Genomic DNA, 26,489 nt, shown 5'->3' with positions numbered 1-26,489 from the left:
AGGTGGACATAAACACCCTGAGCTCCCAACCTATTAACAAAGGCTCACAGGGTCACTCTGGTGCACAAACCTACAATGAGACTACTGGCAAGTCATTTGCTGTCACCCCACTTATGGAATGTCGTCATGAATCAAGATCTGCACTGGGGACAGAGATGACCAAAGTGACTCCCTGTCCCCTTGGGGTCACACAGCACATGCAACAAAAGTGCAACACTGTTTCTGGTACTAAGACTGCTCTGGCTTTGTAGTAGTCAGGAAGGCTGAAATTTGAACCATCAAAAAGATGATGCAGGAACAAGGTCAACTTTGCATTTGCTGGTTACTCTGGAACACTGGTAGGTCAAGCTGTAGCAATTAGGAAAATAGTTGGTTAGATAAGGATTGTCTGCAGACTTGTCAAATAAATTTAAAATACATGAAGGGTTGGTTATTTTGTTAGATAAGTGACCTTGGTACAACAGTACCTATGCCTCAGGACCACGATGAGGACTGACTGAGCTAACAAAACGCAAAAGGTTCAAACTCACTTATCTGCTTTTTGCAGATGGCCAGCTTTCACATCTGCCATCTCCAGGCCAAAGGCATAAAGTCAGTGCTTGGTACACTGAACAAACAGCTTGGGGCTCAATTTTGATACCCCTCCCTTCTCAAGTGGGAAGCGGTGGATTAGAGACCTCCTTGCCCATCTCTAAACTTTAGGACCCACACTAAAAATTTTTGAGTCAATTTCAGAATGCACTTGTTTAGAAAGCAAACCTCCCCATTCCCTCATTCTTAACTAGAGATATATACAATTATTCAGTTACATAGTTGTATGTATGTTCCCTATTAAGTACCTGCCAAGATTTCCAGTAATAAAACTGAGGCAGATTCTCAGTTCACAGACAAGACTAGCAAATAAAGCCAGTGACCCAATGAAATGAACAACTTTTGTGAGTGGGGCTGGCAAGTGTAACTGCAGGATACATCCAACACAAATCCAAAGCAACGGCTACAAAACAGGGCAGATTCCAATGCTTTGATCTCATTATAAAATGAAAACTTGTTAACTTTAATATTAAAGCAGAGACAAAATACAATTTTATTATTTTAATCAAGTAACTTAGCTGTTTAAACAAATCCTTAAGACAGTTCAATAGAGCAAAGTGAAGAATTACTCTATTAGGATAACCTGTGAACAAAGTTCAGATTATGTGAATTTGTATTCCATTGGAAGTTTGGCACCAGACTGAACACTGGTTTAAGCCAAATTTTTTAGTGTTCTAGAAGCCCTGAACATGTTTTCCCTCAGATTAAAAGTAGAACCTTTATAACAGAACCTCATTAGCTTGACACTGACTATGCTGAGTGCAACTTAGCTTAGGTCACCAGTATCTCCTACAGAATTCCAGTTAATGAAAGCAGATCAGCCTTGCGGCAAAGAATTTGAAACCTAGGCAACATACAAGTTTGAAGAAAAAAAAATCCTCTTTGGTGTGACAAAGCACATTCCCTCCAGGTATATGGCTCCTGCTCCACTTGCACCCGAATCTATCAAAGGCAGCTGGAGACCAATTCTTGTCTCTCCAGTAAGATTGCTAGGTTTCAATTCCTTAAAATATCAAGCCAACCAAGTTTTATTACATCAAATGTTTCTATCATTTCAATGTGAAAATTTTTTTACGCCTATTTGTTATTAAGGTCTCATTATCTGTGAAATAATCACAAAAAAACAGGTGAATGGTATAAGCCACTGCTCCAAAATTAACCCTATCGATTCTCGATTCCCACTGTGCACTTTGTGAAAAGGGTAACTGCCAAGAGGTTTAACCTTGAAGATGATTGCTCAAACACAGTCAGAACCCATAATATGAGTTTAGATCAGGCAAGGAGTTCATGAGGAAGTTATCAACTCTTGTGTGTCCAAATCTAAAGCCCTGCATGGGCTCTGTCAGGTCCTTGTCACCTGCACTCAGGTGGCCATCAGACTTCTTGGGTGCCTGGCTATATTCAATGTGAAGTAAAAAATATCCCAAGTCTTACACCAAAATAGAGGCTCTGACTTAGAAGTATACTTTTAGCTTTCTTTTTAAATAAGACATTCTGGAAGAAAAAAAAGAAAAGAAAATAGAAAATCAAGTTTGAAACACAGTTAACACTTATTTTGGCAAGAAAGCAACCAAAATCTAAAAAGCATAAACTATGTGTCCAAATGTAAAAGGCATTACAGAACAAACTGCAAGAGGGGAAAATTAAAGCCACACTGAACAAAAAAATACAGTATGTCTAACATTTTGGAATTGTAATTTAAACCCTAAGGGCAAAAGCTGAAAAATCATGCTTAGGTTGCTAGTTAAGTGCACCCTTCCCTGTTTCTCCCAAATAAAATCAGTTTATTGTTTAATTGCACCGCAAAGCAAGTTCTCTCAGTACAAACTACTACGTACACACAAAATGCTTGTTAATGTAATAATTTCCCTGGCTCATCCAACGTGCAATGCACACGACTTCAAAGACTACAATTTGGGGCAAGTGTACATGAAATGAGAAAACAGCTCTCCAAGTTTCAAATCCTGCTCTTACATTATTTATAGGACACTGAAGTCATATTTACTTCTTGGTTAAGATGTTGCACTGTCATTTGATTATCAGTCTACCTCACAATGTACATTACCAGATGCCAATTTGAGGAACTACAGAGATAAAACTTTAGTACTTTCTTAATGGGCTGAATAAATTAATGACAATTAAGTTTGCTTTACATCCTGTTGAGGACCTCTTTGCAGCCCCAGGACCTAACAATATCTGGCAGGCTCCAAGAATGCTCATCAGGTGAAATGATGGCAGAACATTTAAAGTAAGGAGCCAGTTACTTCAGCTTAAGTCATTCAGAGCCAAACATCTGAAGAACGACCAAAATCAAACCTTTATTTTTATAACTGTATAAATGTGATCCAAATGTGTCCACCACTAGTTTTTCAAAAAGAAACATGCTATAAATAAGCAAACTACATCTGCTCACTGATGTGTATGGACTCCCTAGATGTCTCATTGGGCTTAATAACAGACCACTCACAGTAATAGATTTTTAGTGTAAAGTGTAGCATGATGTTAAGCCATTTTAGCTTTTGCACATACATGTTGCACTTCTGGCTGATAATGGAGGAAAATTTGCAGCATTATACTGTTAAGCTAGGTTGCATCCATCCCTTTAAATGGCATCAATATCGATGTCGTCATCCTTGTTGTCTGACTTTACAGTCTCAACTTTCGGTACACTGGCAGTCTTCGAATACACCACCTGTTAAGAGGAATGATTTTATTCAACATAAACTGATAAATCTGTTTATAAAACAAATCAATGTAAATTGTGGTCACAGAGGAGGAAACTGCCTAGATGCAGCTATTTCTTCTTCACGGAACAGCTCTGTTATGCAAACACTGCAAGTTGTCTTACACAGGCTCTGGTCTAAGGGCATTTTAAAAGTTTTTTATAGACTATAATGTGTAGGAGTAGGAACAGTTTCCATCACCCTTTCTATTATTTTCCAAATTATTGAGAGGCTGTATTTTATTGCATCTTAAATTCTAAACCTGAAATTACCCCAAACTGCCATTATATCACTCCTCACAAACCTTTTTAAATCTCAAACACCCATGCCAGCACTGTATCCAATACCCTCCTCCCCCAATGTTTACCTCAATGTTCTCATCTTCATCTTCTTCTTCGCCACCAGAAGATTCTTCCTCTGCCTCCTTCAACCATTTTATAAATGGTTCTGCTTTGACACGAATCTCTTTGGCAAGTTCTTTGGAGACATATTTCTTAGAGGCCTAAAAAATGTGAGTACAAGTCTCTTAGTTGAGGAATTTTAACAACTTTTGATTATTTATACGATCCCCCTTACTGAGCTGAGGGGACTGGGTCCTAACAAGTCTGAATCCTCAAACAGAATCAAGGTACTCAGTGAACACATTAGTCTCAGCAGTCTGTTATGACTACAAAGCTGACATGATGTGAATCACAATCTACAGCACAGGCACTGAACTTTAGCTATAGATATTAAGACATTTTTTCTTCATCTCAAAGCCGTCTCAATACTTGTGAACGACTGGGCGCAGGAGCTCACACCTGTAACCTCAGCACTTTGGGAGGCCAGTGGATCACCTGAGGTCAGGTGTTCGAGACCAACCTGGCCAACACGGTAAAACCCCGTCTACTAAAAACACAAAAATTAGCTGGGCATGATCGCAGGTGCCTGTAATCCCAGCTACTTGGGAGGCTGAGGCAGGAGAATCACTTGAAGCCGGGACGTGGAGGTTTCAGGGAGCTGAGATCATACCACTGTACTCCTGCCTGGACAACAGAATGAGACTCCGTCTCCAAAAACAATCAACCAACCAAAAAAACCCCCCAAAACTTGTGAACTTTAAGAGCCCACCTATGTATTCCCCACCTTTTCCGACCAGCTGATGATGACCTCTTCTTCTAAAAGGTCTGCATCGTACATCTCCTTCAAGATATGTGGAATCTTGGAGATAAGCTGAGCTTGATGCATTGCTACCACACACTCCAAACCATGAAGAAGGTACCGTTGAGCTTTTTTGTTGTTGTGACAAAACTGCAAATAGACACCTTGGTGTTAACAAGCGTTTTTATGTGTTCTAAGTTGACAACTCTATTACCCAAATAAGAGTGCCTGCAAGTGCATGGTCCATACCATAGTGGTTCAAAAAGGTCAATGCATAAACATCCCTATTACTTTGTAAGGGCCTAGGTACGGCACTTTCAGATACTCAGAGGCTTGTAAGGTGGGTCAATTTCCCCACTTTCAAGCATGACAGGACAAGCAAGAGTGGTTAAAATGACCATCTCGAAAGCCACACAGCTGTAGTCTCATTTATGAATCCAGAGCACTTTGCTTACTCGTAGGAAATGGCGCCTGTATTTCTTAATCTGTTCTCTAATCTTCTCATTAAAAAGAACTTCAGTTAGAACAAGAGGGCCCATGGCTTTTACATCCAGTCTTTCTGCTTCAGCAACGATTTCTTTGTCAGATGAATCAATAACACCCTCTTCTTTCTTTTTCTGCAAAGAAAAGGAAAACAATTCAGTGCAATGGAGGCACACTTTGCCAGGCTCAAGATACCAGCCAGTCCCTGCTCTGATGGACATATTTTTCCTGCCTAATTTGGCAGTTGTGACACATAGTGCCTGGAATCACGCGCAAAAAATATTTAAATGAACAAGAGTTCTAAAAAGTTGTGCATTAGAGTAATCCTAATTACACTGCTAAAGTATCCTATATCTAAAGGCACAAACAAGGCTGGGTTGAAGCTGATTTACAGACCAAGCAAACGTTTTACCTTAACAAAATCAAAGAGGATATTGACCCTCTCCTCAATTGTTCTTTCCAAATCATCACTGAGTGTCAGGACTTTTGCATGGTCACTGATTTCATCCATTCGACGCCTTTGAGCTTCCTCAGTTGTATCTTCTCCCCAGTCATCATCCTCCTCTTCTTCCTGTTTATGAAAACAGAGCTACTTGATCAAAGGCCCTAAAAACAACAAAAAGGTTCAGATTTTGCCAAGTTAATGGCATCAAGTCCATCTCCATCCAAAATTGGGTTCACCTTAATTCAAACAACAAACAGTACTTGGAATCCAAAATATTAGTGTATTACACACTGAAGGCTAGTTTCAACACTTCCACCCACCTCAACCAAATGCCATATACTTTACACAACTTTAGTGCCCACTAGGCCATCAACCCTGCACTCACCATTGTATGTGGAGGAGGATTAATTTCATTTGGTGGTGGTGGTGGTGGTGGTGTCTCACTGCTGGATACGGAGCCATTTTCCTTGTCTTTGCCCTTTCTGTTTTTCTTTTCTTTTTCTTTCTTTCCTGTACCACTGTCACTATTCTCTACAGAAAAAAAGGGAAATAAAAATTTAACCCCATAACTTACATTACCTCATTGCCCATCATTAACGTTTAAAACCCTGCCCTTATTTTCCTATGGATCCCCTCAGAAAAACCACACAGCACACACAATGCTACCTAAGAGGCTTCACAGATCAAATTCATCATGTATTTCATACGTAAGAATGTTAGTCTAAGCATGGAGTGACACAAAATATTAGGGGTATTGTAACTGCTAAGAAAGAGTAAGATGAAGTGATGATGCCTCCACTAGGGAGAGGTGGCCCTAAGGATCCCTGTCATCCCTCATGAACAAAGTCATTAACTCAACCCAGCTTTAGCCAACAGGTGGAACACTGTTTAAGTCTATATAACGGCTTGTCTCATGGGAGAGAGAACACCGGAATAGGTTAGACTTTCTTGCTATAGCAAGCTCAAATTGTGTCAGACAGTTTTGATCATCTGCCACAGAGTGTTGCTTGCAATACTCAAGTTTAATGAAGGGGGCCCTCTTTACCAAACAATGCCAGTAAAAGAACCTTTGCTGGGTTTCCAGCAGAATTTTAGTCATTACTTCATCTATCCTCAGATAACGTCTTAATTGATATGGCACAGTTTAATTGGCAGCCTATTTTTCACCTTTAATGGTAATTAACAATACACTTTTGAAAGATGTCTTAGATTTGATAAAATATAGTACAAGGACTAAAAGGTTCCTTATATTGTTTTTTTGAGACAGAGTCGCTGTTGCCCAAGCTGGAGTGCAGTGGCACGATCTCAGCTCAGTGCAACCTCTGCCTCCAAGGTTCAAGCGACGCTCATGCCTCAGCTACCGGAGTAGCTGGGATTACAGGAGCACACCACCATGCTAAGCTAATTTTTGTGTTTTTAGTAGACGGGTTTCACTATGTTGGCCAGGCTGGTCTTGAACTCCTGGCCTCAAGTGATGTGCCCGCCCTGGCCTCCCAAAATGCGGGGAATACAAGCATGAGCCACCGTGCCCAGTCTCCCTTACATTCCTATTACAAAAAAACCTTCTATTTTGTTCCCAACAGTTAGTCACTTATCTTAGGATCTTAGGAGTTCATCATGGAAGACTCACCAGGTGGGTTTTTGAGAATGAATGTGCAGAGTTTATGATGTGTGTCAAGCATGCCTCGATAGCCACAGGCTTTACAAGAATTACCTATTGTTTGCTTCTTTGGATTGACATGCTGCCAAAAAAATAACAAATGTTATCCATAATATAACATGAAAATATCTAATCAGAGGACATCTAAACCACAGACAGCTTCACATGCAAACTTTTTTCACACAGTGACCTACTTTAAAAAAAAGAATGGAAATATCTCGAAAACTGGAGTTTTGTGTTTGATTTAAAATTACATTTGCTCTGCCTTCTCAGGAAGGTGATTTAGCGGTATCACAGAAGCAGGTATATGGCTTTTTCTTTCGACAACCACAAAAGCACTTACCAAATCTGTTTCAGGATTCTCACATTCAGGACAGAGAACAAATTTTTTAATGAATCCATCCAACATGTCTTGCAGCTTATTCGCCTCATGAGATCCATTGACAATGTAACGGTCATTCTTAACATCAAACTGGGTCTGTGCTCCCAGCTCACAACCAAAATATTTGGTGGGATCTATTTGAATGAAAAAGGAGTTTGGATCATTACAGTTAACTAGATCTCTGGCTACTCAGTCACATTTGTACGAACACCACTTTTTTTTTTTTTTTTGAGACAGAGTCTCACTCTGTCACCCAGGCTGGAGTGCAACGGCGCGGTCTCAGCTCACTGCAACCTCCGTTTCCGGGGTTCAAGCGATTCTCCCCCTTCAGCCTCACAAGTAGCTGGGACTACAAGTGCATGCCACCACGCCTGGCTAATTTCTGTATTAGTAGTAGACTCAGGATTTCACTATGTTGGCTAGGCTGGTCTAGAACTCCTGACCTCGTGATCCACTTGCCTCAGCCTTCCAAAGTGCTGGGGGTTACAGGTGTGAGCCATCGCGCCCAGCCATCCACTCTTTAAATGCGTTCCCCTGGTAGTTTTGTAAACTCATGGCAACCAATAAACCACGGTTCCTCACAACTTGTAAGGTAATTAGCTAGCACACAATTAGAACAAGTTTTGCAGCTCAAAGACTTTGAAGACTCTATCCATAATATGCCCTTTATGGACTTTTCCAAGCTTTACTTACACGTTGGAGGCCGATTAAGCGCCTTTGCAACGTCAACCATGTTGACTATAACTGTCTTGATTCCATTGCCTTTGCCCTCAACCTAAAGGAAATAAGAATTTTAGTTGTGCAGTTTCCCCTGACAAATGCAAACTTCAAAATTCTACAAAAAGAGCTATCAACTAAATTGAAGAGCAGTTTATTACCTTGGCAATCAGACGGGGCATCTTGTAGCGATAGAACTGGTCTGACACGCTGCGGTTGACGTTGACAGACATTTTGGCTTATTAGTGACTTTATCAATAAGATGAAGAGATCTTTGATTGCAACTTTTTGGTATCTTCTGTCTGGAGAAGAAGGGATGACATAAACGACTGCAAGAGTTCTCGGTCTCTGACATGAAAAAATTTTCGCCACTGAGGCTGTAAGCTTCTTGCTTGTATGCTATGTTTCCCCAATACAGGTACCAATGGCTGCGCAACAGCTCTGAAAGAAAAAGGGAAAGAACACACAAAAATCCCCCCAGGTTTAACACCATCGCTGGATGGAAACGCCTTTTACATCCTAGTTATGCTTCCGCTTAATTCCACCTTAAAAAGCATCTGAGATCACATGCAAACAGCCATTCTCATGTAACACAGTACAATCTGCGGGAACATAAAAAGGCCTCCATTTCGACTAAACTGTGACTCTGGTAGGGAAATGCCTGACAAGAAAACACAAGCTGTGCTGCCTCAGCCGCCGTGAGATTCCATCAGACCGAGGGCAATCAGCAGGTTTGCCTCTGCGGCCATCCTGGAAGTGCTGAAGAACGAACCCCAGCCCTCTCCGCCGCCCACCCCGCCCGGATAAGCAAACTTCTCAGGCACACCCCCGTTCGTCTTCATTTTTAAGGGGAAACTAGGGAACTGTTCTCTACAACTAGTTGTTGCTTCGGCAACCACGGCTTACTTCAAAGCAGCACTTCCTTAAACGCAGCGCTCGCCCAGAAGGGCCATTAAGCAAGAGAGCGCCAGCGAACGCCAGGCTCGCCCCGGCCTCCCTTTTCCTCGCTATTCAAACACTCGGTTGACCTTCGCCCTGGTCCCCATGGCTACCGCGCTCCGAGGCGTTTCCGCGGGGGCTGGCGAACCCGGCAGCTCCGCGAAGGAGGGCGGCGCGCGACCGGGGCGTCTGGCCCCATCCCCAGCGCGTCCCCCGAGAGCCGGCGGCCCCGGAGGGTGCACAGCCGGGAAGCGACACACGGCCGAGGGGTGCCGGGATCGGGCCGCCCCCGCCCCGGAGCGCGCGATGACTCACAGATGCAGCAGCTGAAGCCTGAGTCAGCCCGAGCGGCGGGCACGCGCGGCGCGCTCCCGCCAGGCCGGGGAGGGGGCGAGGCCGGGCCGGGGAGCGCGCGGGGAGGGGGCGGCCGGTACCCGGGCCCGCGCCCGCCCGCCGTCCGCCCAAACTGCGCCACACGCCGCGGCGGGGTCACGCGGCGGCCGCCGCCATCTTGTGCGGCCGCCATCTCCTGGCCCGCCGCGCCCGCGACTCACCGTTTTCGTCAAATAAAGACATAAACCCAACGCTGCTCGCCCGGGACTGGGATGAAGTGAGGCGCGATATAAACCCGAGTCCGAGTCCGAGTCCGAGGAGGCGGAGGCGAAGCGCAGCGAGGAGCGGCCGGGCCAGGTGCCGCCGCCGAGCAGCGGGGAGGGGCTGTCCCAGCGACGTCCGCGGTCCACACCCGTCAGCGCCGGAGCTGGGCGACCTGGCGCGGAGAGACGGCGCCGTGAGCCGTGGGCGGTCGGGGAGTGCGCCTTCCCCGCCAGCCAGCGGCCCGAGGGGTCGAGGGGGCGGGAAGCACCGGGCCGGGGTCCGCCCCTCCACCGGACTCACCTCTGGAATGTTCTCGCTCTGACTGAACAACGCCGCCGCCGCGCTCAAGCTACCCTCGGCCCCAGCGTCCGCCCCCCGCGTCAGGCCTCACTGCCCATTGGCTGGAGGCCTGCCACAGCTCGCTCGTCATTGGTTCGCTTGCGACGTCAATCGCATCTTTCCGCGCCCCTTCTGCTTCCTGAGGCTCCACTAGCGGCCTCGGCCCGCCTCCAGCCCCCGCCCCGCTTCCTTCCTCTCCCCTCCCCCGCCTTTCCCAGAGGTCTTCGCGGCGCAGCCCTTGGATCTCGCGAGACCCGGAGTGGCCCTGGTGGCGGGGCCAGGGCGCCGGGGGCCGTTCTTTGTCGGTTTGGGCCTTGAGGGGAAGATGGTGGTTGGTCCCCTCCCTCGCCGGGTCTGGGACAGGCCGCGGCGTCATGGCGACTCCCGGGACGCAGAAGCCATCGTCCTCGAAACTGCTTTCGAGGCCGTGTTTTTGCGGCCGCCACCTTCGGGCAGAGGAACCCGACCGCGTTCTCCCCGCAGCGGGCGCTCATCTCCCTTTCCCGTCCTCCCGGGACGCCCGTCTCCGGGCCTCGAGGAATGAGTTGTTTTTCCACCTTAAGCCCCAGGCCTGGGTCTTTCATCCCAGGGACGTCTTCTGTTTCGGACTCGGGGTGGATTGGCCGCTGGCGGAACGAGTCCGTGACTCGCCAGTGACCGCCCAGGGCGGTCGCGAGGCCGCGCCGCCTCGGTGTCGGCCCGCAACCCAGCCTGCGCGCTTAGCTCAGCGCGTCGCCTCCGGTTTTCGGAAGAGGAGGCCCTTAATTGGTTTGGAATCCCGGGGTCTCCTGAAGGCGCTTCGTGGTGGGTTCCCACCTTCTGGTGAAGACCTCCCTGCTCTCCCAGGGTTGAAAAGCGCTATCCTTCGTGCTTCTCTTGTCACCTTTCTCCTAGTGGGCATCACGTCGAGTCCACCCCTCTAGTTTATGACTTGTGAATTCTTTGATAAGCAAATCGTAGCCCAGAGCAGGCATTTATAATGAGATTCCAATGTATTCCGTTGAAAATTACTATTATTTAGGCCGGTCGCGGTGGCTCACGTCTGTAATCCCAGCACTTTGGGAGGCTGAGGTGGGCGGATCACCTGAGGTCCGGAATTTGAGACCAGCCTGGCCAATATGGTGGAACCCTGTCTCTACTAAAAATACAAAAAATTAGCTGGGCGTGGTGGCTCGCTTGTAATCCCAGCTACTCGGGAGGCTGAGGCAGGAGAATCCATGAACCCGGGAGGCACAGGTTACAGTGAGCCGAGATCACACCACTGCACTCCAGGCTGGACAACAGAGCGAGACTGTCTCCAAAAAAAAAAAATTTTTTTTTATTATTTAGAGAGAGGCTCTCATATTTTAGTTCTGTTGAAACTCTCCCATTCTTTCTGAAACTTGGATTTTTTTTGTGAAAACTTGAGTCTTAAAAACACATCCATAGTTCACCCTGAAGTTTGAAGACCTCACTTGACTGATGGAGCGAGAGCCCCGCTAACCTGCACTCTGGTCTCTAAGGTGCAGTCATCGAAAAGTCCTGAGCGGCCGTGCAGGTTTCCCGATCTGGAAAAGAGCAATGTTGCTGAGGACAGGATGAGGTAGATAAGGGGCTGCCCTTTGTTATAGACCAGTTGCATTTGCACTGAGGTTAGAATTGGCAGCTATGTTGATTTTTATCAAAATCCAAGATCGCGATTCCATAACTAAAAGCTTTATAAACAACTTAAAAATTGGCAGTGTTGGTAGGAAGAAATAAAGGCACAATCCAGAATTGAGAGGTGATTTGTGTCCTTTAGGGCAGGGACTTTTATAATCCCGCAGTGTGTACCTTGGTGTATAGTTGTTAAGCCAAATGCACAGTGCCTTATGAGTACCAGGGTTCCTATCAGACGAACTAGAAAAGGGGATCCCAGACATGCTGCTGCTGTTTCACTGTGGAGCATGACTTAGCAATCTTGAAACAGATCTGACTTTTTGCTTGGCAGCACAAAAATGATGTTATTTTAGAAACTCTGTTGGAAAGTATAGGCATGAAACTAGTCTGAGGTGAGAGGCCTTCCTTTTCAGAAAAGTTTTAATAATGAAACACGAAGTAATTAGCTTTTTTGTATGTTTAGTGGCACAATTTTTAATTTCGTTGAAGTTTGTAATAATTTTAACTGCTTTTTAATATGTGTACCACTCATTTATATGCAACCATGGACAACTTTAAAAAATTATACTTTTGTGTTCTTTTTCTCCCTTTTATTTTTAGTTAATACATAACACATTTGTGGGATACAAAGTGATATTTCAGTACATGTATACAATGTGTAATGATCAAAGCACAGTAATCAGCATATCCATCACCTCAGATATTTATCATTTCTTTGTGTTGGGAACATTCAGAATTCTCTTTTCTAGCTTTTTGAAAATATACAATAGATTGTTGTTAAGTATATTTACCTTGAAGTACTACAGAGCACTAGAACTTATTGAGCTGCAATTTTGTATCAACCTCTCCCCTCCTCCCACTAGCCTTCCCAGCTTCTAATAAACCACAATTCAAGTCTCTACTTCCATGAACTCGAATTTTTTTTTAGCTCCCACATATGAATGAGAATATGTGGTATTTATCTTTCTGTGCCTGACTTATTTCACTTAATATGATACTGTCTTCCAGTCTCAGCCATGTTGCTTCAGATAAAAGGATCTCATTATTTTTTTATGACTGAATAGTATTCGAGTATATGTAAGACTTTTTTTTTTTGAGACGGAGTCTCACTGTATCACCCAGGCTGGAGTGCAAGTGGTCTGATCTCAGCTCACTGCAACCTCCGGCTCCTGGGTTCAAGCGATTCTCCTGCTGAGAATCTCCTCCCAAGTAGCTGGGACAACAGGTGCGTGCCATCAAGCCCGGCTAATTTTTGTTTTTTTTTTTTAGTAGAGACAGGGTTTCACTGTATTGGACAGGCTGGTCTTGAACTCCTGTGTGATCCACCTGCCTTGGCCTCCCAAAGTCCTGGGAGTACAGGCATGAGCCACCACGCCCAGCCTATAACACATTTTCTTTATCCTTTTTTTTTTTTTTTTAAATAATAAGATGGCGTGGGAGGGGTGGGGGGGGGGTCTCACTATGTTGCCTAGGCTGGTCTTGAACTCCTGGCCTCAAGCAGTCCTCCCACCTTGGCATCCTGAAGTGCTGGGATTACAGTCATGAGCCACTGCAACCAGCCTGTCCATTCATTTGTTGGTGGATGCTTAAGTTGATTCCATATCTTTTGCTATTGTGACTGGCGCTGCAATAAACATGGGGGTGCAGATATCTCTTTGATAATATTGATTTGATTTCCTTTGGATAAATACCTAGTAGTGGGATTGCTGGATCATATGGAAGATCTATTTTTAGTTTTTTGAGAAACCTCCATGCTGTTTTCCATAATGGCTGTACTAATTTACCTTCCCACCCACAGTGCATCAGAGTTCCCTTTTCTCTGCACCCTTGCCAGCATTTGCTGTTTTTTGTCTTTGTGGTTTTGATTTGCGTTTCCCTGTTGATTAGTGACATTGAGCATTTTTTCATACATGTGTTGGCCACTTGTATGTCTTTCTTGGAGAAATATCTATTGAGATCGTTTGTCTATTTAAAAATCAGATTTATTTATTTTTTGTCACTGAGTTGTTTGAGTTCCTTGTTTATTCTGGATATTGGCACCTAAAAATTACTCTTAATCATACCATTTGTTAAATGCTTATCATATCCTAGGAGTTTTCTAAGTCCTTGGAATACATTATCTTATTTCCCAGGCCCTATGAGGAATTCGTATTTCCATTTTACAAATGAGCGAACCAAGGCTTAGTGGAAAAAAATTAAGCAACTTACCCAAATCATGTACCTAGTAAGTGGCAGAGCTAGGATTTAAAGACAGCTCTGTCTGATCCCAAAGCCTGTTCCCTTAAAAATTATGTGGCATGGCCTCTCCAGATAAATACAAAAACAAACAAAACTAGGCATTTTACATATGTAATCCCATTCTTTAATAATCATGTAAGGAGATGTTATACCCATTTTACAGGTGAGGAAAGAGACTCAGGAAGGTTAAGCAATTTTCCCCAAAGTTGCCTCCCTAATAAATGATGGACAGCATTTGAACTCCAGCTTGTGTGACGCCAAGCTCATTGCACAATTCCACTTCCCGTTTCTGGATCTCCACCTCATTTGGCTGCATTATTTTCCCCAGTCAGGTGCTCACAGTCCGTGCACTAATGGACACTTGGTGCTTGTCAAAACCTTGTTGAATGAGTGCATGAATTGCACACCTCAGTGCATGCCCTGATGACAGGAATAGCTGCTGGAAAGGTAGATTGGTAAACTGGCCTTCTGGTTGTTTACACATTGGCTGTGACTCTGTTGAATGTGAATGAGTGTCCCTTCCCTCCCACCCTCCACCAAGATCAACTCTGCATGGACTGAGAGCCTTGTGTTTCTGAGCTGTGAGCTCTCAAATGGACTCAGATATTGTACACTGTGAGGGGCAGTCTGGCTGGCCAGCTGGTCCTCTGTGACACCCACCTCTCAACTTTTTTTTTTTTTTTTGAGATGGAGTCTCGCTCCGTTGCCAGGCTGGAATGCAATGGCACGATCTCAGCTCTTGCAACCTCTGCCTCCTGGGTTCAAGTGATTCGCCTGCCTCAGCCTCCTCAGTAGCTGGGATTACAGGCACCTGCTACCACGCCCGGCTAGTTTTGTATTTTTAGTAAGAGACGGGGTTTCTCCATGTTGGTCATGCTGGTCTCGAACTCCCAGCCTCAGGTGATCCGCCCATCTCGGCCTCCCAAAGTGCTGGGATTACAGGTGTGAGCCACCGTGCCCAACCTCTCAACTTTTAAAGCTGCACACTGTTAACTGAAGTTCTTGTCCCCCCTACTTCAGGGTATATGCTACAGGGTATATGCATAATTTTTCTTCTAGCACCAGCCAGTCACAGGGGTGTTCATAGAGCAGACATTTGAAGCTGCTGGAAGGGAACTGAAGGTTATCTGGTGAGTACAGAGGCATCGGCTGACATGAGGGCTGGTGTCTTAAACCATGGTAATCTAGTGCATCCCTATCAATACATAATTCTGTGCTAGGCAGTGAGGGTGCAGGCCCGCCTACATCACAGACCCTGCCCAGGAGGTCACATGTAAACAAGTAGAGGCAAATATCTGCTTGCTGGACACCCCACTGAAGCTTGCCCTTCGTGAAATCTCTGACGCTCTGAACAGCATGTCTCCCTGCCTTCGTGACCTGCCCATCCCATGGCTAGGCTGCACCTACGCCACACCACTGGCATTCATGTCACTTGATTGCAGTTGCCTGTTTCCTTCTCTGACTTCCTTACTGGGCCAAGCAACTGGAGGGCAGGGGACTCATGCTTGAGAAGAAAGGATTCTGGACTTTGGCTGAGGAACAGGCCTTTAGTTCCAAAAGGGACAGAGGCAGGAAGCAGAGGTGTTTGAGGAAAGATAGGGGTCCAGGTGAGGGATCACTGGAGACTGACACAAAGTCTTCCTCCTCCGAAGTGTGGAGCTGTGATCCCACCCAGCAGCCATCCTGCATTGTCCCATTCCTGGAAAAAGAAAAAAACGCAAAATGGCATTGATTCTGCCTGCGCAGCGTCCTACGTGCAGCAGATGACAGAGAAATGTGGATGGATCAGAGCAGGCCCTACAATATTGGATTGGTATTGTCTTGGTCACATTGAAGACACACACAGCACCCCAGTGACAAATTCTCAGGGGTTGCAGGAGCTGCTGATCTCAGGACTGTCCTGTGCCTTAAAACTGGGGGACCCCCATGATGTTGGAACCCAAATACGCTTCTTCCCCTCAGCATAGTCTCAGCAGCTTTCTTTTGAGACATTCGAGCTGCCCTAATTTAGATAGTCTGTTTGTGGATAAGAAGAACAAAATCTCTGCCCCAATGGGTGTGTTGGAGAAGTGGTCCCCAGGTCTAATGGCGACGTGATGGGAGTGGCATTAGACTGATCATGGCTGTTAGAATTAGGAAGGTGCCAATGGCCTTGCCGTGCTGACAACGCCTCGTCACCCATGCTCTCTCACTGTCCTCCTCACACCTTGGGAGGTGGCAAGGATACATTTTATTGCTTCATTTTATGGACGAGGAAGCCGAGACTCAGAGAGATGATTTGCCTCCAGCTGGGGGGTCAGGTGTCCTGATTCCCAGCTTCAGAGCTCTTCCCCCTGACTAGGGACTAATAGTCCTGTGTGGTGCATCTGGGTCCCAGGGATTTGCCTCTCTTCCCTCAGCTGGATTTCCTTTACTCCAGTGCTTTTGAAAGTTTCACATGAGGGGAGGCAGGATCCAAGTCATAACCCTGATAGTGGATCCCAGAAGATCCACTCAGGTGTGCTGTCTTCAGACCTGTGAGGATGCGTTCTCCTTTATGCTACAGATTTTCATTAGCCACTGCATATCCTGCCCGGGGGGCGCCAGACACTGGAGATGCAAATGGACCCCAGAGTGGGGACTTTTGTAAGACAACATTGAAAAACATGAAAGGTTTTAGGCCGGGCATGGTGGCTCACACCTGTAATTGCAGCACTTTGGGAGGCTAAGGTGGGTGGATCACGAGGTCAGGAGATCGAGACCATCTTGGCTAACACGGTGAAACCCCGTCTCTACTAAAAATACAAAAAATTAGCCGGGCGTGGTGGCGGGTGCCTGTAATCCCAGCTACTCGGGAGGCTGAGGCAGGAGAATCGCTTGAATCCGGGAGGCTGAGCTTGCAGTGAGCCAAGATCGTGCCATTGCACTATAGCCTGGGCACCAGTGTGAGACTCCGTCTCAAAAAAAGAAAAGAAAAGAAAAACATGGAAGATTTCACCTAAAAATTCAGATTTTTGGTTCCTTGGACAGTTGGAAGCCCTTGTACTCTGGGACATACCGACATGATAGATTTTCCAGGAGCCAAGTTTCAGCTGACCTTTTAGACCCAAAGTTGGGGACTGAATGCTCATAGAAAAGAACGAGTGACTCCCTATCCATGTGTGTGTGTGTGCTCTCCCCTTCCAGGTGTGCATGTGTTCTCCCCCTCCAGGTGTACGTGTGCACTGTCCCCCTCCAGGTGTGTGTGTGCTCTCCCCCTCCAGGTGTGCGTGTGCTCTCCCCTCCAGGTGTGTGTGTGCTCTGTCCCCCTCCAGGTGTGTGTGTGCTCTGTCCCCCTCCAGGTGTGTGTGTGCTCTGTTCCCCTCCAGGTGTGCGTGTGCTCTCCCCCTCCAGGTGTGCTTGTGCTCTCCCCCTCCAGGTGTACGTGTGCTCTGTCCCCCTCCAGGTGTGCGTGGGCTGTATCCCCTCCAGGTGTGCGTGGGCTCTGTCCCCCTCCAGGTGTGCATGGGCTCTGTCCCCCTCCAGGTGTGCATGTACTCTCCCCCTCCAGGTGTGCGTGGGCTCTGTCTCCCTCCAGGTATAGGTGTGCAGTGTTCCCCTCCAGGTGTGCGTGTGCTCTGTCCCCCTCCAGGTGTGTATGTAGGCTCTGTCCCCCTCCAGGTGTGCGTGGTCTCTGTCCCCCTCCAGGTGTGTATGTAGGCTGTGTCCCCCTCCAGGTGTGTGTGGGCACTGTCCCCCTCCAGGTGTGCATATGCTGTATCCCCCCTCCAGGTGTGGGTATGCACTCTTCCCCTCCAGGTGTGTCTGTGCTCTGTCCCCCTCCAGGTGTGTGTGTGGGCTCTGTCCCCCTCCAGGTGTGCATGTGCTCTGTCCCCCTCCAGGTGTGTGTGTGGGCTCTCCCCCTCCAGGTGTGTGTGTGCACCCACATCTGCCCCATCATTTATTCCCCATTGCTTGCCTTACCTCTGTGTTTATCTTTACTCATTTATTCATTCATTCAATGGATATGTATCACATGCCCTCTATCTGCCAGCCCTAGAGGATTTAAACAGCTAAGACATTGTTTCCCAGGGCTATTGTTAACAAAGCAACAGAAACTGTGTGGCTTAAAACAACAGAAATTCAGTTTTAGTTTTTGGCTGGGCACGGTGGCTCATGTCTGTAATCTCAGCACTTTGGGAGCCCGAGGCAGGCAGATCACCTTAGGAGTTTGAGACCAGCCTGGCCAACATGGTGAAACCCCATCTCTACTAAAAATAGAAAAATTAACCAGGCGTGGTGGTGGATGCCTGTAATACCAGCTACTCGGGAGGCTGAGAGGCATGAGAATCGCTTGAACCTTGGAGTGCAGTGAGCTGATATCACGCCACGGCACTCCAGCCTGGGCGACAGAGTGAAATTCCGTCTCAAAAAAAAAAAAAAAGAAATTCATTTTTTCACAGTTCCATAGTCCAGAAGGTACAAAATCCTTGGGTTGGCCACTGCATGCACTCTCCAGCATCTGATGGCTGCCGGCAGTCTTTGGCGTTTCTCAGCTTGCAGCCATAGAGCTCCAAATCCGCCTCTGTCATCACTTGGTTTCATTGCCCTTGCGTAAAGTATCTTCACTTGGCGTTTTCCTCTCTGTGTCTCTCTCTCTCTCTTTTTTTTGAGATGGAGTGTCGCGCTTGTTGCCCAGGCTGGAGTGCAGTGATGCGATCTCGGCTCACCGCAACCTCTGCCTCCCAGGTTCAAGCGATTCTCCTGCCTCAGCCTCCTCAGTAGCTGGGATTGCAGGCGCCTGCCACCACGCCTGGCTAATTTTTGTATTTTTAGTAGAGATGGGGTTTCACCATTTTGGCCAGGCTGGTCTTGAACTCCTGACCTCAGATGATCCACCCGCCTTGGCCTCCCAAAGTGTTGGGATTACAGGTGTGAGCCACCTCGCCACCGCACCCGGCCTCTGTGTCTCTTCTTATAAGGACACCAGACATATTTAATTGAAGACCTGCCCTATTCCAGCATGACCACATTGTAACTCAATTAAATCTGCAATAACCCTATTTTCAAATAAGGTCTCATTCACAGGTACCTGGGGTTAGGTGTTAAACATATTAGATTTTGTTTTGTTTTGTTTTTTCTTCTGGAGGGTCTAGTGAGAGAACATATCGCTTTGGGGACATGATTTAAAAAAACCTCAAATCACACGAAATGTAGAGCATGGCCCTTGCTCATCATCCACTCTGGGAGACTCCTAAAGCGTCAGCCAGTACCCGGTGGCAGCTGTGGTTTGGTGGCCTTGTTGCTTCAGATACACTAATCACTGGATCCCCACAATAGCAGTCCTCTGACAGAGATTCTGTTGCTGCTCCACTTCTGCACAGATGAGGAAACTGAGGCACAGAGAGGTTATACAGCTTGACCGAGGCTACAATTAAAACCTAAGTTACTATATCCAAATATATGCAAAATAAAAACCAGGCACGGTGTTGCCCACCTATAATCCCAGCTACTCTGGAGGCTGAGGCAGGAGGATCACTTGAGCAGAGCTGGTGTGTGGATACGGGCAGGAGGCAGGGTCCTGAGAGATGAACAGCGTGTGTTTCCTGGTAAAGCCCAGCAGGCTGTGTTCTCTTTCCCATCAGACTCCTCTCTTGTGATGTGGACAGCAGGAAACTAACCTATATTTTGGTCACTCTCCTGAAATCAAGTCTGCCGTCATTTAAATACCCTCACAAGGTAGGACAGGCTATCCTGCCAATTTCCCAGGGTGACCATCTTACAAGGAGACGGACGGTACAGAAGCAAGGGCTTCTGGTATAAGGTAAAATGAATCTGATTATCTTCTTGACCCAGAAGGTGATATTTCTTTTTTTATTTTTATTTTTTTTAGGTGGAGTCTCGCTCTGTCGCCCAGGCTGGAGTGCAGTGGCACAATCTCAGCTCACTGCAACCTCCGCCTCCCAGGTTCCAGTGATTCTCCTGCTTCAACCTCCCGAGTAGCTGGGACTACAGGTGCACACCACCATGCCCAGCTAATTTTTGTATTTTTAGTAGAGACAGGGGTTTCACCATATTGGCTGGGCTCCTGGTCAGGAGTGTCGAACTCCTGACCTTGTGATCCGCCCGCGTCGGCCTCCCAAAGTGCTGGGATTACAGGCATGAGCTACTGTGCCTGTTTGTTTTTTTGTTTGTTTGTTTGTTTTTTGACAGGGTCTTGTGTAATGGCTTGATCTAGACTCATTGCAGCCTCTGTCTCCTGGGTCCAAGTGATCGAAGCCTCCCAAGTAGCTGGGACTACAGGCATGCGTCACCACACCTGGCTAATTTTTGTATTTTGCATTTTGTATTTTTTGTAGAGAGTCTCACCATGTTGGCCAGGCTGGTCTCCAACTCCTGGCTTCAAGTGATCCACCCACCTTGGCTTCCCAAAGTGCTGGGATTACAGCTGTGAGCCACCACACCCGGCCCAGAATGTGATGTTTCTAACCTTACATTTACACAAATTTATATCCATATTTAGGGTCAATTTCTTAGGTCTCTGTCATGTTCTCTAGTAGATGGAAGAACCATCCAGAAACCATTGCATGCTCTAAATAACCTTTCTTTTGTGGTACTGCTTTCTCTAAGCAAATATAGTTAGCACCAGATGGGATTGTTGCAATACAGAGTTTTTAACAACAAAAAAAAAATTGATTCATTTAGGGTTTCCTTAAATTAGGTGAGCGATTTTTTTCCTTGAGCACTGAACTCCCACATTCAATATTCCCGGCGTGACATTTTGTGCTGTTATAGTTGGTAAGTGAAGCTCAGCTATTCTGAGCTTTATGTGCCAGGAGCCTGTGCTCAGAAATCCTTTTTTTAGTTTCGCTCATAAAGGCTACTTGTATGTTTGGGTATTTCATGCAGAAGGAAGTCTTCCGGGCTGGGTCATTCACATTCCATGCTCTCTTGCTAGGCATCTACAAAGTTCATAGCCATTTTTAACACACACCTTTGCTGCGATAAAATCACAGTCAGAATTTAAAGTCATGACTGGTCTATTTCCTTTAGCATAATGTCTTCGGGGTTCATCCGTTTAGCTAAGGGAAATAAGCCAGTTTCAAAAGGAGAATTACTATAGAATTCTATTAGTATGAGGTACCCAGAGCAGGCAAATTCATAGAGACAGAAAGGCTGGGGCAGGGGCTAGAGGGAGTCATGGTTCAATGTTTCGGAGTCTCAGTTTTACAAGATGAAAAAGTTCTGGAGATGAATGTTGGTGAGAGTTGAACAATAATGTAAATAGACTTAATGCCGCTGAACTGTACACTTGAAAAGGGTTAAAATGGTAAACTTTAACCATTATTTTACCACAATAACAAAAAGCCACTACCCTACAATAATAGCCTAAGTGACTACATCCAAATATATACAACATAAAAGCTGGGCATGGCGTTGCACACCTATAGCCCCAGATACTCGAGAGGCTGAGGCAAGAGGACCACTTGCGCGCCCAGCAGTTCAAGGCTGTGCTGTGTTATGATCACGCCTGTGAATAGCCACTTCTTTCCAACCTGGGCAACATAGTGAGACCCACATCTCTTAAAAAAAAAAAAAAAGCAAATGTATACAAAATGGTGAATATATAAATGATTACATTTCTGCAATTAAACATGATGTATGCCATAAATATTAATTATAATCATGTATATATGAAATTTGCTTTTGGTTTGTATATTTCCAGGTTTTTCAAATTAAAACTTTCCTTGGCAAACAGAAATTATTTTAACTCTCTGACTTACTAACTCTGTGACTTTGAACAAGTGTCTTTTGTATTTTCAGCTATTAGTGTCCTGTATAATAGGAATGATAGTACTCTACAGGGTGCCCACCCCCGTCCAAATTGTAAAGCTGTGAAATTTGCTCAGCAACACAGGTAGAAACCAAAATAAATTGAGATCATCTTTCAGTAGGGTTTAAGTGGTAATGGGAACAAGTGCAGTGCTGGAAATCCCTTAGCCCCATAGCACGGCAGTCCCAAGCCCGAGTCCTTCAGGGGCCAAGCAGGTGATGGCAAAGAGGGAAGCAGGCTGGGGCAAGGCAATAAGGAACGGCAGTAATTGTGGCAAACCGGAGGGCCTCAATTTAGAGGCATTTATATTCAGTTAGAAAAAAACAAAAACTCCATGCAGGGCAAACAAAACTTGGACGGATTTTATCTGGCCAGTGGGCCACCGGTTTGCAATTTCTGCTTCACTTTTTAATTAAATTAATTAATTAATTATTTTTTGAGATGGAGTTTCACTCTTGTTGCTCAGGCTGGAGTGCAATGGTGCAATCTTGGCTCAGCGCAACCTCCACCTCCCAGGTTCCATTGATTCTCTTGCTTCTGCCTCCCGAGTAGCTGGGATTACAGGCATGGACCACCATGCCTGGCTAATTTTGTATATATATATATATTTTAAAATTTTTATATGTTTGTTTGTTTGTTTGTTTTGAGACAGAGTCTCACTCTGTCTCCCAAGGTGGGGTGCAGAGGTGCAGTGTCAGCTCACTACAACTTCGGCCTCCTGGGTTCAAGCAACTCTCGTGCCTCAGCCTCCCAAGTAGCTGGTATTACAGGCATGCACCACCATGCCTGGCTAATTTTTTGTATTTATCACATTGTCTTGGTATTGAACTCCTGAGGTCAGGTGATTTGCTTGCTTTGGCCTCCTGAAATGCTAGGATTACAGACGTGAGCCACTGCACCCAGCTTGCAATTTCTGTTTTAGAGTGAGAGATGCTTAGATCTAGAGGGGACATGGAAGGCCTTTTGGTCCCAACCCCTATTTTTCAGAAGAGAAACCATGACTAATATATGGGCTGCTTTAGGAAGAGCTGGTCTAGAATCCAGGTGTTAGACAATTATTTTCAGGGCTCTCTTCTACCTCCCTGCCAGCTAGAAACATTTTTTATTTTCAGATAATATATCCTTCCAAGTTTGAATTTGAATCTTTTTTTAAACGTAGATACATTTGTTTAATTTTGTGTTACTGCCCAGATCAAGTCAGCTCCTAGTACTTTTCTATTTTAATGATAGCTGCCACCTCCCAACAAAACCCAGCATTCAATGTTCACCAGAAATTCTGATATGCATACTATGTGCCTACGAGCCTTTTAAAATTGCAATGACAGTGTTTTTATTTGGTTCTTTGGATTAAATTGTCTAAAGAATTTATTGTGAACATTATTGTATCTCTGATTCTGTTGGCCTTCTATGAAATTTTACACGTCTTGAGACAGACGGATTTTTATCTTTGGTTCTCAGGTTATTAACATGTACTGTGAGAATTTAGATTGTTTTAGTAGAACTCTAACCCGGGGCACAAACTGGCAGGCCTGGGATGAGCAGGGCCTCTGTAGACATGTCATGCTCGCCAGCTCTATGCTTCAAAATACCTTTTTCCAGGCCGGGCACGGTGGCTCACACCTGTAATCCCAGCACTTTGGGAGGCTGAGGTGGGTGGATCATGAGGTCAGGAGTTTGAGACCACCCTCGCCAACATGGTGAAACCCCGTCTCTACTAAAAATACAAAAATTAGCTGAGCGTGGTGGCGGGCACCTATAATCCCAGCTACTTGGGAGGCTGAAGCAGGAGAATTGCTTGAACCTGGGAGGTGGAAGTTGCAGTGAGCCGAGATCGTGCCACTGCACTCCAGCCTGGGCAACAGAGTGAGACTCGGTCTCAAAAACAAATAAAAAAACGATTTTCCTTGGAATGGCATACCCTCAGGGCAGCATGTGCTCGGGGGAGCCCTGCAGGTTCCCCACTTCCTCCAAATAACATTTTCCTCTTTTGAGCTCTTATAGTCCGTCCCTGGCCAGTGGAGACATATGTGGTTGTGATGGGTCTCAGTAAAGGGGAATCATGGTGCCATAGGTAGTGCAGGCAGTGCTATCGAAGTGAGGGTGGTTCTTTTTTTTTTTTTTTTTTTTTTTGAGACAGGGTCTTGCTCTGTCACCCAGGCCTGAGTGCAGTGATACAGTCATGGCTCACTGCAGCCTCAACCTCCCAGGCTCAGGTGATCCTCCCACCTTAGCCTCCTGAGTAGCTGGGACTACAGGCACATGCCACCACACCTGGCTAATTTTTCTATTTTTTTGTAGAGATTGGTGGGGAGGGGATCTCACTATGTTGCCCAGGCTGGTCTTAAACTCCTGGGCTCAAGGATATCTGTCTGCTTCGGCCACCCAAAGTGCTGGGATGACAAGTGTGAGTCACCGCACCCGGCCTAAAGTGAGGTTCTTGAGATGTGTATGGAGATCAAGAGTGAGTGCTGGAAGCTTCCGTGTCAACTGATATTGCTGGGACAGCCGCATGTCTCTGGGCAGGGGCCACTCTGACTGCTCTAACTCCTGTGCCTGCTGCCTCCTGGCCACATGGCCCTTTGGTCAGAACCTTGAGAAGCCCCCAGTGAGCAGCAAAGGGGACCCCTGCAGGTTTAGCAATGGAATTCACAACCTTTCCAGCCCAGTGCAACCCAGCAGGTGTTTGTGGAGAGCATGCCCAAGGTCAAGCCTGCGGGGCTATCAGTGCTAGGGTGGTAACACAGCAGCTGCCCGCGTTGGCACATTGCCTGCCAGCAAGCAGGTTCTGAGCAAAGCTCTTTCCCTGTGTGGACGCTGGGGCCCATGTAGGGAGGCGGAGCACCTCCTGGTTTCCTCGGGATGTTCTCATTAGAGCCGGGGTCCCCAAGCTTTTTGGCACCAGGAACCAGTTTCCACAGACTGGTGGCGGCGGGGGGATGGTTTCAGGATGAAACCACAGTTTCACCTCCGATCACCAGGCATTAGATTCTCATAAGCAGTGCGCAACCTAGATCCCTCGCATGCGCGGTTCACAGTAGAGTTAACACTCCCATGAGAATCAAATCTGATCTGACAGGACGTGGAGCTCAGGCGGGAATGCTCACTCGCCCACCGCTCACCCCCCGCCGTGAGCAGGCCACCAGTCTGTGGCCCAGGGGTGGAGAACCCTTGCGTTAGAGCACCAAAAATCCCTCCACCTAGGAACCAGCTCATCCCAAGCAAAGCAGGATAGTTGGTCACCATGGGCAGCAGCATGACTTTTACCTAAATTACATGGTATGATATAAAGCGGAATGAGAGGCCGGGCGCAGTGGCTCATGCTTATAATCTCAGCACTTTGGGAGGCCGAGGTGGGTGGATCACCTGAGGTCAGGAGTTCAAGACCAGCCTGGTCAACATGGTGAAACCCCGTCTCTACTAAAAATACAAAAATTAGCCGGGCGTGGTGGCACATGTCAGTAATCCCTGCTCCTTGGGAGGCTGAGACAGGAGAATCGCTTGAACCCAGGAGGCAGAGGTTGTGGTGAGCTGAGATCGCACTGGAGAGCTGGAGACTGCACTCCAGCCTGGGTAACAGAGTAAGACTCTGTCTCAAAAAAATAAAAATAAAAATAAAAATAAAAAAATAGATTTTTTTTATTTATTTATGAGAAATAATTTTTATTATTTATTTATGAGAAAATAAAAAACTTGCCCAAAAGAATGATCAAGTTCTCTAGGGAATGTCCACATTGCAGGGAGCAGCCAAGACGTACAATCAATTTAGTGGGGCCAGAGGAGCATTTAAATTTTTTTTTGGCCAGGTGCAGTGGCTCACACCTGTAATCCAGCACTTTGGGAGGCAGAGGCAGGAGGATTGCTTCAGCCCAGAAGCTCAAGACCAGCCTGGTCAACATAGAGAAACCTCACCTCTACAAAAAACACAAAAATTAGCCAGGCATGGTGTTGTGTGCCTGTAGTCCCAGCTACTTGGGAGGTTGAGGCAAGAGGATCTCTTGAGCCTTGGAGATCAAGGCTGCAGTGAACTGCACTTGGCTTGGCCCCCAGAGGAAAAGACAGGAGCATCAGGAAGCAGGGAGGAAATGGGCAACAGCCCAGTTTTAGCCTGGGCAACAGGGCAAGACCCTATCTCTTAAAAAAATTTATTGGCCAGGTGCGGTGGCTTACACCTGTAATCCCAGCACTTTGGCAGGTTGAGGTGGGTGGATCACTTGAGGTCAGGAGTTCGAGACCAGCCTGGCCTACATGGCAAAACCCCCGTCTCTACTAAAAATACAAAAATCAGCCGGGTATGGTGGAGGGTGCCTGTAATCCCAGCTACTGCGGAGGCTGAGGCAGGAGAATCACTTGAACCCGGGAGGCAGGGGTTGCAGTGAGCCGAGATCCTGCCATTGTACTCCAGCCTGGGCAACAAGAGTGAAACTCTGTCTCAAAAAAAAAAAAAAGATCTTATTTTTTAGAGCAGTTTAGAGCAGTTCCAGGTTCATAGCAAAATTGAGAGGAAGATACAAACTATCCCAAGTGCCCCCAGCACCCCCAACATGCAGAGCCTGCCCTGTTATCAGCGTCTCCCTGGGTAACGCATTGATTGCCCCTGATGACCCAACATGGACGCATTGTAACCACCTGGTCCATGCTACATTCGGGCTCACTCTTGGTGTGGCACATTCTACGCAGCAAAACCTTTTTAAAAATAAAAGCAGCACAGACTAGGTCAGGGTGCTTTGCATCTGGTGGCGGTAAGTACAGTATCGTTCTGGGAAACGTCCTGTTTCAGTTACGAATTTGAATGTATGTGCTGTTTG

The 26,489-nt window shown here is 46.4% G+C and overlaps 2 protein-coding genes and 1 non-coding gene across 4 annotated transcripts; 1 reads left to right on the top strand and 2 right to left on the bottom strand.

Moving 5' to 3' along the window:
• Positions 1-2,885: 2,885 nt before the first annotated feature.
• On the bottom strand, positions 2,886-10,232 carry EIF5 (eukaryotic translation initiation factor 5). 2 transcript variants are annotated; one of them, XM_034938220.4, is made up of 12 exons: positions 9,978-10,232; positions 9,635-9,849; positions 8,303-8,582; positions 8,118-8,199; positions 7,386-7,558; positions 7,013-7,124; positions 5,768-5,913; positions 5,350-5,508; positions 4,910-5,071; positions 4,440-4,604; positions 3,682-3,816; positions 2,886-3,283 (listed from the first exon to the last, which is right to left on the bottom strand). In XM_034938220.4, the coding sequence occupies exons 3-12, from the start codon at positions 8,372-8,374 to the stop codon at positions 3,194-3,196; spliced, it is 1,296 nt and encodes a 431-aa protein (XP_034794111.1). In that variant the 5' UTR covers positions 8,375-8,582; positions 9,635-9,849; positions 9,978-10,232; the 3' UTR covers positions 2,886-3,193. The 2 variants fall into 2 exon arrangements, with proteins under 2 accessions (XP_034794111.1, XP_003807073.1); XM_003807025.6 differs by lacking the exons at positions 9,635-9,849; positions 9,978-10,232 and adding an exon at positions 9,048-9,456.
• Positions 6,266-6,391, bottom strand: LOC112437099 (small nucleolar RNA SNORA28). The gene has a single exon (XR_003025761.1). It is a non-coding gene; the product is annotated as a small nucleolar RNA SNORA28 (small nucleolar RNA).
• A 158-nt stretch (positions 10,233-10,390) lies between the features above and the next one.
• Positions 10,391-12,555, top strand: LOC130540811 (uncharacterized). Its single transcript, XM_057299796.2, has one exon. It carries the CDS (start codon positions 10,391-10,393, stop codon positions 10,937-10,939), a length of 549 nt encoding a protein of 182 aa, XP_057155779.1. The 3' UTR covers positions 10,940-12,555.
• The last annotated feature ends 13,934 nt before the right edge of the window (positions 12,556-26,489 follow it).

Source organism: Pan paniscus, chromosome 15, assembly GCF_029289425.2.
Source record: "Pan paniscus chromosome 15, NHGRI_mPanPan1-v2.0_pri, whole genome shotgun sequence".
In the NCBI taxonomy this organism is placed as follows: Eukaryota; Metazoa; Chordata; class Mammalia; order Primates; family Hominidae; genus Pan; species Pan paniscus.
This window is presented reverse-complemented; position numbering and strand designations above follow the sequence as displayed.